The sequence below is a fragment of the Leptidea sinapis genome, chromosome 15, assembly GCF_905404315.1.
Source record: "Leptidea sinapis chromosome 15, ilLepSina1.1, whole genome shotgun sequence".
Taxonomy (NCBI): domain Eukaryota; kingdom Metazoa; phylum Arthropoda; class Insecta; order Lepidoptera; family Pieridae; genus Leptidea; species Leptidea sinapis.
This window is the reverse complement of record NC_066279.1, coordinates 1,052,858-1,066,462: the sequence shown is the minus strand read 5'-3', so window position 1 is coordinate 1,066,462 and position 13,605 is coordinate 1,052,858. Positions and strand designations below refer to the sequence as shown.

Sequence of the window (13,605 nt, the reverse complement as noted above, 5' to 3'; positions counted from 1 at the left end):
TACTAAGGTACTTTTATTGAATCAAACATCTGGTGCGAGTGGTTTTGGGTTGAATTCTAAATATCATTCACATTAATCGATTATAGTAATCGATATCCCATTTTAATCGTGAATATTAAGATTGTGAATTAGGCTAATTTTGTATATTGTGAAATAGAAAAATATGACAATTTTTTAAACGATATCTCAACTCATTACATTGTGGCCCAGAAATCCCCAACTCCTTTTTTATGTAATACTAGCTGACCCGACAGACGTTGTTCTGTTCATGATAAATAAAAACTCGTGCGGATGGAATTTTGGAAAATCCGTTCTTAGCTGACTTCTACTCGGTGAAAAGAATATTCCTACCAAATTTCAAGTCTTTAGCTCTAGTGGTTCCAGAGATATCGTGATGAGTGACTTTATACGTGGAAATCTATTATATATATATATATATATATATATATATAGATTGAACTTCGGAAATGGATTGTCTTGATTCATACCACAAACTTTCAAGGATTGGCCTTAATATTTGAATGGTCAGGGCGAATGCGAGACGGATCGAAAATTAAAGATATGCGGGCTAACTCGTCATGCAAAATGTTCATTAAGTAGTTGCTGCAGATCTGAAGAATTGCTATTATCATTGCTGCATTGATCTCTTGACATCGATCAAGTTATTTGTCCATGTTGCCCATGAAGTATAATTGTAAAAATTTAAGCTGTGCATCTTCGAGAGGTTGCAGAAAATCCAATACGATGGTCAATCTGTCCTTATATCTACAATAACAAAAGCAAACCCCGTATTACTGATTTATAAACACTTTTTTTAGAATTACCATACACAATACATAGGAATAAGTATAGTACGTATGTTATTCTTTTACTGTATTGTGTGTAAGTATGTAAATAAATAAATACCTTGAATGTCGGATTAAATCCTCGTTCTTAGTTGTCTGCCCCAAATGATGTCATTTGGAAACAAACATTGTATTTTTGAGTGTTTTCTAGAACATGGCAGCACAATTCTTGCGTTTCTCCGCAGAATACTCGCAAACAACGTCCATCGGCCCAATGCGAAAGCTAGTCTGCAAGCAGTACTACAGTACAGTATAAGTACTGCAATCGTATCGAAACGCTGCTCGATTCAAATCAGTACTTCATAAACTTCTTCTTGTGCGTCGAAAATTATCTATAAGTTGTTGATCTCTGAGGTATTACTGGACGATTTCGTATTGCCAGCCGATCCGTTTTACGGGCTGCTACGCTTTGCTCTTGTGATTCATAGTACGAAGACGATCCATACTAACGCGGTTCTTTTCACCTACAATTTCTTGTTCTTCTTCAGTCCTTTCATTCGCAATATTTCGAATCCTAGTTGCATTAGGTCTTTGTCGGGAATAATTTGATCGTCTTGGTCGTGACATTGTTAGTGATAATATCTGCACAATAAGCTAATAGAAACTCGAAACAAACACACCAACCGGTCAGCTTGAATAACATGACGTGCACTGTCAGTTGTATTTTATAACTCATGTAGCGTGAAACTAACAAAATCTTTATTGAATTCTTTCTATTCTCGAGATGTCATCAAAATGTCAATCCATACAAAATGTATCAGAAAATAATTTTTTTTATAATAATATTTTGTCGTAATTTTTTTGATATTTTATGACTTATGTCCTATGTCCTTTTCCTGGCTCTAAGCTACCTCCTCACCAATTTTCAGCTATATCGGTAAAGCCGTTCTTGAGTTATAAATAGTGTAACTAACACGACTTTCTTTTATATATATAGATGAATTGTCATTTTTGTGTACGGTAGCGCAATAAATAAATATTGTATTTAACCACATAAATGCTAGTACTTTTGTACTGATAAATAAAGCAATTCATTGCGAAATTATTCCCTAACCATTCCAAAATCTTCAAAAACCACAACGTTAATGTTCAAGGTTTTACTCCTGGAGTGCAACCTGTATTTTTTTAGTATAATGTGGTCAGTATTGCGTCTATTTTCGATTTGTTTCTGTTTTGTAAATTTTATTCCTGAGTGTAATTGTTTATTTATAATTTTTCTAATTACAGTACAGGTTGTGTATTTGTATAGTTGTATATTGTACTGTATGTATAAATTTTGTTTAATTACAATTTTCACTATTGTTAGAAACGGATAATGAAAAAGTGTTATAATTATTTGGTTTTGCATTACTTACTTGAATTTTATTTAAGATAAATTTTGCGTTTATCTCCCAGAAATTGGCTCTTCATGCGTCCTGCTTAGCAGGATCTTTTTCAGGTAGGTCGTATCACTTACCATTGTATGTCTTATCTCTTCTCTTACTGACATAAAAAAATCGAGTAATGTGAATGTAGGTTCTTCGAATACATTATGTTCAATCTCCCAGAATTATACTGAGCAATGCCCGGAAGTACTCCAGTAATATAATGGGATATGGCGACCCAATTCGGGCTGATTAACCTTCGCTTTAATATAATATCAGCCTGCGGTTAATACCTCATAACTACGCGCCAGTAAATCCTCCCACATACAAACGAAGTTTGTTTTTCTGAACATAAACTGAGTCGTAAATAATGTTGGATAACGATGTGAGAATTATATTCATTTGACGTTATATTGACGTGATCGTAAATATTGCTATGAGGTGGTTGTTACCATCTTACGCTAAGTCTTATTGACTCAAAGTATCAATCAATTATTTCGAAGAACAAGAAACGATATAATCATTCGGCAGCGGAATTCTAGAAGCTTTATGAGCAGAGAAAGCTATCTTGATTTTTTTTTTTTAAATGACAGTAAGCGACGAGACATTCAGGACGTTCAGCTGATGGTAATTAATATGCCCTCCTCATTCATAACAATGCAGTAAACCCAAGAATTCTGAGCGGCTCTACAATTGCACTCGTTACCTTGAAACATAAGATGTTAAGTTTTAGTTTAATAATAGTTTGCCAGAGGACATCCGACGGGAACCAAATAAAAATAAATTAAAAAAAGCTATTAAATTGTTATTTATTGTTGCAGTAACATTTGTAAAATACGTATTAGGATTTATTTTATGAGACTCGCTCGATCCTGTAGATAAACTGTGTAAACAGTTTTACAGGACCTTGTATTATTTTAAGAAGAAAAAAAAATCTTATTTGCCCAGTAATTTTACTAGCTACGTTGCCCTGTAGACCGAAACACAATAATGCTTACACATTACTGTTTTACGGCAAGAAAAGGCATCCTGTACAAAGGAGCCTCTCACTGGTAAAAAGTGTCGTTTATCATTCATTCTCACTCACACCCTATTGTGAGAACTGCGAGCAAAGAAATATTGGAGGTATTTTTGAGCTACAAAATTTTCAAAGAAAAAATTAATACTTAAATACTAATAACAGGGGATAGTTCGCAAAAACATAATGAACTAGTCAACTTTTCTAAAGCATCTTCGTAATGCTTCCCTAAAACAAACCTAGCTTTATCCTCGTCCTATTATTTAATCTAAGAATAATCAATGAATTATTAAAAACTATCAATTAGTACTTGCCTATAGATTTGACCTGTAGAAGATCAAATTAAAAAAAAACTCACGATAAAGTTAACATAATATCTGGCAGTAATATTTTCTAGGTGGACATAATATCTGGCAGAGAAGACGCGAATGGCAACGATAAAGGAATATTTGGCATATTCATTAAAAACGTAGTCGCCGACAGTCCTGCGGGAAGATGTGGGGATTTACATGTGAGTAGTATAATAAGCAGACACGAGAGTTTAAGTTATGTTAGCGTATAAAAATTATATGATACTATGTGTTTTAGTTAATAGGGTAGTTCACGGACTAATTAAAAAAGAAGGACTCCGCGCCGTGATATTAGCAAGTAAAGCACCTTTATGCTAGTGTGTGTGAGGACGGGGTATACCAGTTACAAAAATTTTTCTGCCTTAAATAATCATATATCCACAAATACTTTTATAGTATTGTTTTTACACTTTTTCACAACGCACGACGGCATTTTAAAAATATTTTATTGTGATGCAAACTGATCTGGCCGATCGGCTTGTTTTAGTGTAAGTGTATGCGTTGGGCTATGTATTTACACGTTTTCCGGCTTGTTTTGGTGCCTCACTGTTGACTCCTTATTTTTTACTCGTTCGTGGGGTTGTTATTAAATTAATTTTATGTAGATGCTAAGAGTAATATATTTAATGATTTATTATTATTATATTATTGCAAGCACACGAGAGTTGAGACCGTAGACTTATAATGTGCCTTTTTTTTACAAAAAGGGACGAGACGAGCAGGATATTCAGCTGATGCTAATTGATACGCCCTATTCATCGCTTTTTTCAGTTGTTAAGCAGTAGTGTTGCGAACTCTTTTTGTGTATCTGTTTGAAGGGCGCCGTAGCTAGTGCAATGACTAGCTTAGTTAAAGGAATTTAACATTGTATGTCTTAAGGTGACTAGAGAAATTGCGACATCACTCAGAATTTTCAGTTTTTTATTATTACTGAGCGGCACTGCATTCAAATCCAACTATTTTTATTCTAAATAGGATATGGAATCACTTATTGAAAGTCAAAAACTACCAACCATTCGAAAAATTACGCCTCTGACCTCAAAAGATCGCCGCCAAGAAACTCAAAATGTATTATTTAATAGCTTGACCGATAGTGCGCGGCCTATTGAAAACTAATTTTTATTGTGCGAAAGTATATTGTGACAAACTTCTATAAAAAAAAAAGAAGAAGCCCGCTGAGTTTGTTACACCCGGTCTTATCAGGTCTAAGGGATAAATATACGAAAGGATGTTAGTAAATGACGTTCAATAAGTGATTTTTAATCCTAAACTAAAATATTTCAATTTGAATAAAATTTTAGAATACGAGTAATCCAATGATGAGATATATCATTTAGGTGGTCACTTTTCAGGCGGACGCTTACCAATATCATTAAATACTCTTGTGGGTGCTCTCATCTGCTTCATATCCCTAACTGAACCAATGATTTGACGAACTAGAGAAACAAGGTCAAACTTAGTTTTACATTTTTAACCATCTGCTATTTCGGGCAAAACTGCCATGACATTTCTGCGATAAAAACTGTGCATTTGTGCCATTGTATACCGTTTTAAAGGGTATGGGTGCACATATGAGATATTTCATTTTAATTCCGAAAATGATAGACGTGGAGTGATGTAATCGGTATCATATCACATTAGGCTTCACATGTTTCTTATCATTTGGATGTACCAGCAGCTTTTCCCCTTGCTTACTCCCAAAAAAGGTGTATAATGAAATTCTTTTTAAAGACAGGAGACAGAATCTTGGAGGTGGATGGATCATGCGTGAGGACTGCTCAACACGAGCGAGCTGTTCAGCTGATAAAGGCTTCTGGAAACACCGTCACGTTGACAGTGCAGAGCCTGATCACTTGGGTATTTATTTATTGATAATTAGAATAAATTAGATGACATTTCAGTCTTGGAGATTCGTGACCAGCCTTCGAGGTGATAAAATTATATTATTTACTGATATATATCAGTCACATCTATATAAATCTAAATAAGAACGTTCTAAAAGTGACTTATGTCTACCACTAGCGAAGAAATAGAGATTTAGTATTGATCACTCTAGCGAAACTTTATAAAAAGCGATTTACTGGATTGTATGAAACGTGCAGTCATTGGTAGAGATCCACTACGTTTTAAGCAATTGTTCGCTTTGAAACTTAGCTGGATTATACTTCGTCGCCAATCACCATACTATTTCAAACTTATGCCTAAACTAAACTAAATTTCAATTCTTACTTCGGCAGTCACGCCTTTTATTACTTAGTATTTACGTCTTCTTTAGTATTGATTGGAACGGCGGTATTAGTGGGACCATAGATTAAGAATATACTAGAAAATATCTATACACCGACACACTATAGACAGCCTTACAGCAAGTTGTGTGCGTTAGTTAGTTGTTTAATATTCAAAATGATAAAGCTGACTGACTGTTTACGACTTGTCAGTCAAAATCGGTTACTGTCAGAATCTCAGGTCACAATAGATTCGCTTACCTTCTCTATTCTGTTGTTTCTCTGATAAGGACATCCTTCTCTCTCACACGTTTTGTCTATACGCTAGCATAATAATAATAAGTCTATTGCATGATGCAAGGTAAATATTATGATGTATATCAATATACAGGATTAAGTAGTAGTGGTATTAAGTAGAGATAACAAATAAATATTGATTTTCAGGAAATAAGCGCCTTAAAAAAAGTAAAAAAATAATTATTAACGTACCCAATTATAAAAGTTTGGATACCTCTGCTTGCGACCATTTTAATTTATCCCCGCCTACACACCCATTTCATTCATGTACCCAGCGAAAGGGTAGGCAAGCAGCGGAAAAAATGAGTTTTGTATTAATAATAAATATCGCCCGCCTTATTCGTTTGAGCTGCCGCGCAGCTGATGTTAGCTATACGCCATTAGATCGAAGCCAGGTCGATGACCTTAGTTGAGTGATAGAGGTTCTCAAGATTTTGGAAACCATTTAATATTATGAAATATTCTTTTTACTCTAGCATTTAATCTCAGGGGTTTTGGATTTTTATTTTATTTTTAGTGGTGTCTCCGCATTCAACTTCATATCCGAGTCAATTATCGTGCAGGGTTTTTTTAACACAGTGTATATAATTTAAAAAAATTTATTTTATATTTATTTTAACTGCTTTTTATAAAATAAAATATGTGGCTATTTTATTCTTAATTTGTTCATATTGCCGTTCTACACACTAACGCTGCACAAGTTCCTCAATATTCTGAGCATTGCTATCGTACGTAGCAATGTAATGTATACAGTATATAATTATAGGCAACCGTCATTCCGTTAGGTATATTATTCCATATGTTTCTGTTGTCATATCGGTTCAGAAATACTGTATCGGGAACCGATTCAACAAATTTGCAGTACGAGGCAATACATTAGTATTGCCGATATTATGGGCAAACATTAACGCTGTTTGTATGTTTATGTAGAATACAGATTCATCAGATGCATCACCACCGGCCGCTACACCCAGACCATCCATTAAGAAGAGGCCAGCCCCATCAGCGCCTTCGCTCGGTGGAGCTACTCAGAAACATGATATCAAGGTAAATTGATTGATGACTAAATATTATAGGTCTTCTAGACTATTTATCCCCTGCAGTTTCGTCAGATCAGTCAATAGCGGCAAATGTGTTGTTTTTGGAAGAGGAACATTATCTTGCACGTTGTCCTCTAAGTTTCTAATCTGGCCAACTTATCGGTATTTGAAAATTGAACACTCTTAGATTAAGTTATATTGCTAGTATTCTAGTGATTGTTTGTGTGAGTCGCTTTTTACATTGTAGAAACATAAAATGTCACAGGCTGAGTAATATTGTCACTGGTTTGGCGATATCCGATCGATAGATATATGAACCTGAAAGAAAATGCTACTAGGCGGAATGGGTAGGATATTACATTTGTATCGTCTATAATATTAATTAACTATAATAATTTCAAAACTTTATCTTTTGTTATTAAGATACTAATGTTTTAAAATATACGGTGTAGTTTTTTACGAATTCTATTACGTTGATTTTCCTTTGCTAAGCCAATTGCTTTGGTAAAATTCCTTTGCAAATTAAACCGTGAACTTCCAGGGTGCCAAGATGATTTTTATAATGAATTGGTGATGAGGTAAAGAACTGTTCACTTATAAACTTATTTAAATTTTAACCCCAAAAACAATTTAGAATCTATCAAATAAAAATAAATCACATCATTCACTTATGAATATCAAAAGTTATACTTTTTACCATTTACCAACTTTAATGAGAAATAGTGGCAAGAAACTCATTGCCATTATTTTAAATCAACATTTACTGCTTCATCGTTTTACAAGTAATTTTAATATCTAATATATAATATTTTATAATCTATATAAAGTGATGCATCTGAAATATTAAAACATCAAGTACTCTGTAGCATAAATGAGTAAGTTAAAAAAATAAGTAAATAATACCTCGCAGTATTTACTTTCTTATTTATAGATAAAATATAGCTAAAAGAACTAAAAAATTGTAACATTAATTTAATTTCTTATCAGATAACAGTGACATCAGACATCGATGCAAAAGAATCTGAATCAAAAGTAGAGAAGGATACAGAAGAGAAAGAGGTAGAAGACAAACCGAAGACGGTTTATTCTTCAGATGAGAGCAGTGATGAAGAAGACGATCGAGAACTTCAAGGAAGAACTTATTCTGATAAAGGAGTTGAGGTTTGTGTAGAAGACATTTCACTTAATGTTTTGAAAGCAGGATGAATTATCTTCAGGATCACCGGATAATAAGTGATCACCTTCGCCGATGTTCTCCTGCGACGGAGTAATGAAAATAACGTCCACCAAAGGCCTTTAAAGAATATGGATATTTTTTTCCTATTTCTCATCATATAGTCTGCTAACAGATGTATTCTATATTATAATCAAATATTTTATAAAAAAAATCTCGTGTCCCAGCGTTTCTTCCCAAACTTCTTGCCTAATTGTCATGATATTTTTGTGTACCTATAATATTCGGTAGAGAATAATATCTGGCAATACAGCGTTTGCCGGGAAAAATAGAACCTTCCGTGACTTTTCTATTGTGCTAAAAAAGTAATGTAATATTTGAATTGAGTTCCGTGGACTGTTCTTCTGTAGTTTTCTAAGCCTTTGAGAAAATTTAAGAAAATATATTCACGTATTTGACTATCATATAAATAAAACTGGAGTGTCTGTTTATAATATTGAAATTATATTATTGTTAAATTATATTAATTATATATGAATGTAATAATAAATACACAAAAATATTTTTTTTACAATTTTTGTCTGTCTGTCTGTTTGTTCCATCCGTCCGTTTTATGGCAGACTTTTATTGGCAGGTAGCTGATGTAATAAGGAGTTACTTACGTTTATTTTAGAAAAATTCTAAAAAAGTAATGTTGCAATGTCCAAGAAACGGTCTAACCCTAAAAATAATTTATATGGCAAAACAACGTTTGCCGGGTCAGCAAGTAGATTAAATAAAATGTTACAGTCCCTTACGTTTATTGCTTTTGGATGGTTTTTAGAATTGTTGTTATACATGGTATTGAGGTGGAAAAGAGACCCATTTATCTTCTATGTTTGATGAATGCTTAAGAAGGTATAAATTGTGATACTTTCTTGTACTATTAAGACTTATCGTAATATTATCAGATTTTTTTTAAATAATTGTATTCTTCTAGATCGATCGTGCTTCAGCAGGAGCTATTAAGCGTAGCAGAGAAGAGAAAGAGGCTGATCCAGAGCAAGAAGATGACTTCGGCTACACGGCAAGTAAGTGGAAAGATACATTATTCGCGTTTGTAAATTTCAGTCTCTATATAATACATGTATATTTTTATGCGTATCTTTTAGATCACAAGGATATAATCTAGCATCGTTGAATATACAGATTATTTGAATAATTATAATAAAATATATATATATACATGCAATATCCACGAAAAATTTCACAAATATTGTAATATTCCTCGTTTGCTCACGAGTGAAACAACTAATCTTTACTATGTGGCAATACACCCGGACACGTCCGCACGCAACCAATAGCCGATTAGACAGTTTTAATTAAGGCCAATGCCTTCCGCTGTACTGTGCATTCCTTATATAGTACTCAACGTCACACGGTTGATGTCACTGTCGATGTCGTGACAGTGACAATGATAGTTAACACATACTCTGTTAAGACTAGATGTCAGTACACTACAAATATAATTCTCCTGGAACAAATACATTTTAATTACAATTTACTTATATATTATACTTATCAATAAAATATATTTTCCTGCAATAAACCCTATCTTAAATGTTATTTATTCAAACAAAACTAATCCTCTAACTATATTTACAATACTATGACTACGTACCAAGGATACTGGCAGCATTTCCGCGTTGGATGGCTAGGCTGATCCGAAAAAGCTGACAGCGCTTGGATTTCCAGTAGCCTTATTGAGGCGCGAAGATAGTACTTTGTACCTACATTCTCCGCGCCTCTGGGCCCCACGGACCAAGTATCTCGACACCAAACGGTACAAATATGTATGTCTCACTGAGACCTATCCAACCAACATATTTGCGACGTTTGCTGTCTTCGGCAGTTGAAGCAGCAGCCCCAGCAATAACTGACGTAACAAGGACTGATGATAAGGAGCCTGAGTGTCGGCGCAACTCGCGTCCCACACCAGTGCGCTTCCTTAGAAAATCAATAAAATTAAAAAAAAAAAATTAACACTGAATCATTATCCTTTTTACATTTATAAATAGATTTGATTAATCGTAATCCATATTTTTGCTGCTACGAAACAACAGGTATGAATTCTTTATGAAATGCCTTTTGTTGGACTTAAATTTTCCGAACATTTACAATTGTAATTTATATTTTTGTTACACCATCAGAAAGTAGATATTTCAACGAACAAAAAGCCTCCAAACTTTTTGAAAAAAGCTGATACTTTGATGTCAGAATTTTCAATTGAAAATTAGGGTGCTTTTTTGATATTAAGTTAAAATAAGGCGAAAAAATAAATATTTTAAATCAAATAAATTGCAGTGTATTTGGGACATAATAAGGTAAGTTTTCACCAAATTTTGTAGAAGAAAAAAATTTTTTTGAAAAAGATATAAAAAACTAAAAACTTGGTTTTTTTGAATTTTTCACCTAAGTTTTGAGGTTATGTGAAAAAAGTGTGATTACAAAAGTTGTAGATCTCTTTATTACCTACAACTTTGCCAATTAACTTTATGCCATAGGACTTGTAGTTTTGCCGGAAATCGAGATAAACCGTTTTTTACCCTAAACACCCCCTTTTCCACTTCCCGACCTCAGATCGCCCGTAATTTATTTTTCCCTTAATTTTTGTTATATTCTCGTCGTTTTCCAATGGGTTTCATCCTACTATTAGTTTGTTTCACTTTTTATCATTTTCAAAGGCTTCGGCACTGGTCTATATATACTACATACATCTTAAAACAGCACTAAAACCCCTTTTACTTAAAAATGGAAGTGTTAAGGTTTTTAAATATTTATTTAAATATACTTGGTTAATTGTTTTCCCTACTTTAAATATACAAATTGAATTTTCTTCAGGCGTATTGATTTTAACGCAGACGTAAATCTATAAGATTACGTGAACGATAGATTATTGACATTACCTTACCTAAAAATGAATTTAATTTATATTAAGGTTAACTGCCCCACTGTATAAATATAAAATAAGTGTTTATTAATTAATATTCCAATTAACATACATTAATAATATTGTACTCTGCGTTGCTTATCGTTTGTATTTCTTTTGTTAGACGGGCAACTAACGGCCGCTCCCAATATACAATCTACAAATAGAGATAAATTACTTCCTTCAACTGTCAGTAATTAGCTGTCAATAATCTGAAGTTGTACCAATCTACCCGATAAGTCATTCTTATCGCCTTATATTGGGATGCGTGAAATGCAATTTCCATCGCAGATAAGCTATACGTCGTCCCATTGACAGACAGCGTGTACGGATAAAGTTAGTTACCCACGAAATGTTTATTAAGACAAGACAATTATGACAGAAAAGTCAACGATAGTTACGATTTTTATCTCAAGTAAGAGATAGGCTGAATATATGGGTTTTGTTTTTAGTTTGAACGCACTAATCTGAATTTATTACCATACAGATTTGAAAACTTTATAATTGCTGATAAGATAGTATTTTCTTTGATAAACGCGAGTGTTACAAATTTAAATAAAACACTTTAAAAGGATTAAAACATGTGTAATTGTAACCGTGTACATTAGATTTTTGCGTAAAAGTTACATTTTTTACGTCCGTGTCCCCCTGAAAACGAGATCTGGAAAGGTATTGAAACGTCCGCGTCGGGTTAACTAAAATAATAATTAAAATGTAACTTTTAACCAAAATACTGAGTTAATTATAAAACGTTATGTACAATGATATACAAAAATATTGATCCTCAGTACAAAAGGAAGTCAAACGAAAAAATAACTTTGTTTTTTGTTCCGTTTGCTATTAAAGTGTGCTTTTTAGTTGTGCAAACCAGCTTTGAATTAAAAGGCTCCGTCTATTCTCACATCAAAACATCACACGTTTGTTGATGTCTAAAATAATGTACTAAGTGACGTGGTTACTATGTAAAGTCGAAATAATTTAAATATTGTCATTGTTCCTTGTTGAAATAAATAAACTATTTTCAATTAGGCATAAAGTTCTTTTGAATCGTCACTTTAAGTTGAGCTCGTGAGAAGAACATACAAGAAACTCAACGAGCACTCTTATCAATCATATTGAGTTATTTACAATGGCTGTAAAATATATAACAAATTTACTTGTTAGGTGCTGCATCAAATATATGAATCGTGTTTAAATAATATAAATTATTCCATAAAAAGATATATGCTTATTATATTTATACAGTTTATTCTTTAAATAAACTGTATAAATATATATTATCGTATATTGGATGCAGCAACCTTTAGAGCTTTAATTCAAGTATATCAGACGTCTTCAAGTGAATGTAAATTAAGTTAAAAGATTCCGACCACACACGTAGAGGTCAAGTTAATAAAATATAGGTAGAGTTTAAAAAATAAGTTCCCATTTCACTAAACCAATAATCCACATCCACCTTACTGTAACTAACTGGGGTCGTAACGTTAAACGTAACACGCTCGTAAATCGGACATTGGAAGTTTTTAACGATGAAAGAGTTATATTTCACGTTATAAAGTTTTTAGTAGACAATAATGAAGTTTGTCGACATGTCATTTTACAACTCTGTTGTTTGTTTTCGTTGTTCGAATTATGTGTTAGAAAACTTTATTTTTACTCGAGTTAAATAATTCAAAGCATTCTGCCAGTGTTTTTACTCGAGCGGCTTGTGGGTGTCATATTCGCGCGGGGCTTATAGCGTTCTACGTGTCACATATAATAATGCATGTAGGAGGCTGTTAGGGCTGCCGTGGCGTTGTAGCGCTTCTGGAATGTTTGCTGAGGCATGTGTGGACGGTTTCCATGCCATAATGCGCAAAAAAGCGGTCTCCATGTTGCAGCGTCTTCGTGTAAGCAGTAACAGCATCCTAAAGATGATTGCTGCCAGAGCTGACTGTTCCTTCCAGAAACACTGGATACAGTTAGCTCTAGGTTTATAAATATATTTCACTAATAATACTAACGTAGTTCATAATAAATATTGTTACCAATATATATGGAATTGTCTCTGAATTAAATAAATAAATCGCAACAAGACTCACAACAACGTTCAAAAATTGTCTGATCTAAAACTGCGTATCGCGTCTTTTGGGCAGTTGTGTTTCGACCGCGCTTTGAATTCAACGCCACGCAATGATATAGTGGTTAGTAAAAAATGTCAAAATAACAGCATATCTAATCTCAAAAAGGATGGAGTGTCGTGTTTCAATCGTTAATCATTTTGCTAAATTTAAATTAAATCATTTAAATTACATCGCCGACGAAATGTGCGAGTGTTCGCACCA

At 33.4% G+C, this 13,605-nt stretch overlaps 1 protein-coding gene across 1 annotated transcript in view; it reads left to right on the top strand.

Moving 5' to 3' along the window:
* The window catches only part of LOC126968379 (inactivation-no-after-potential D protein), a 129,409-nt gene that overhangs the window by 14,881 nt on the left and 100,923 nt on the right, over window positions 1–13,605 (top strand). Inside the window, exons 3-7 of the mRNA XM_050813374.1 lie at window positions 3,625–3,738; window positions 5,309–5,434; window positions 7,030–7,146; window positions 8,127–8,300; window positions 9,293–9,383. Coding sequence (XP_050669331.1) covers window positions 3,625–3,738; window positions 5,309–5,434; window positions 7,030–7,146; window positions 8,127–8,300; window positions 9,293–9,383 — 622 coding nt within the window. The remainder of the gene's footprint in view (window positions 1–3,624; window positions 3,739–5,308; window positions 5,435–7,029; window positions 7,147–8,126; window positions 8,301–9,292; window positions 9,384–13,605) is intronic.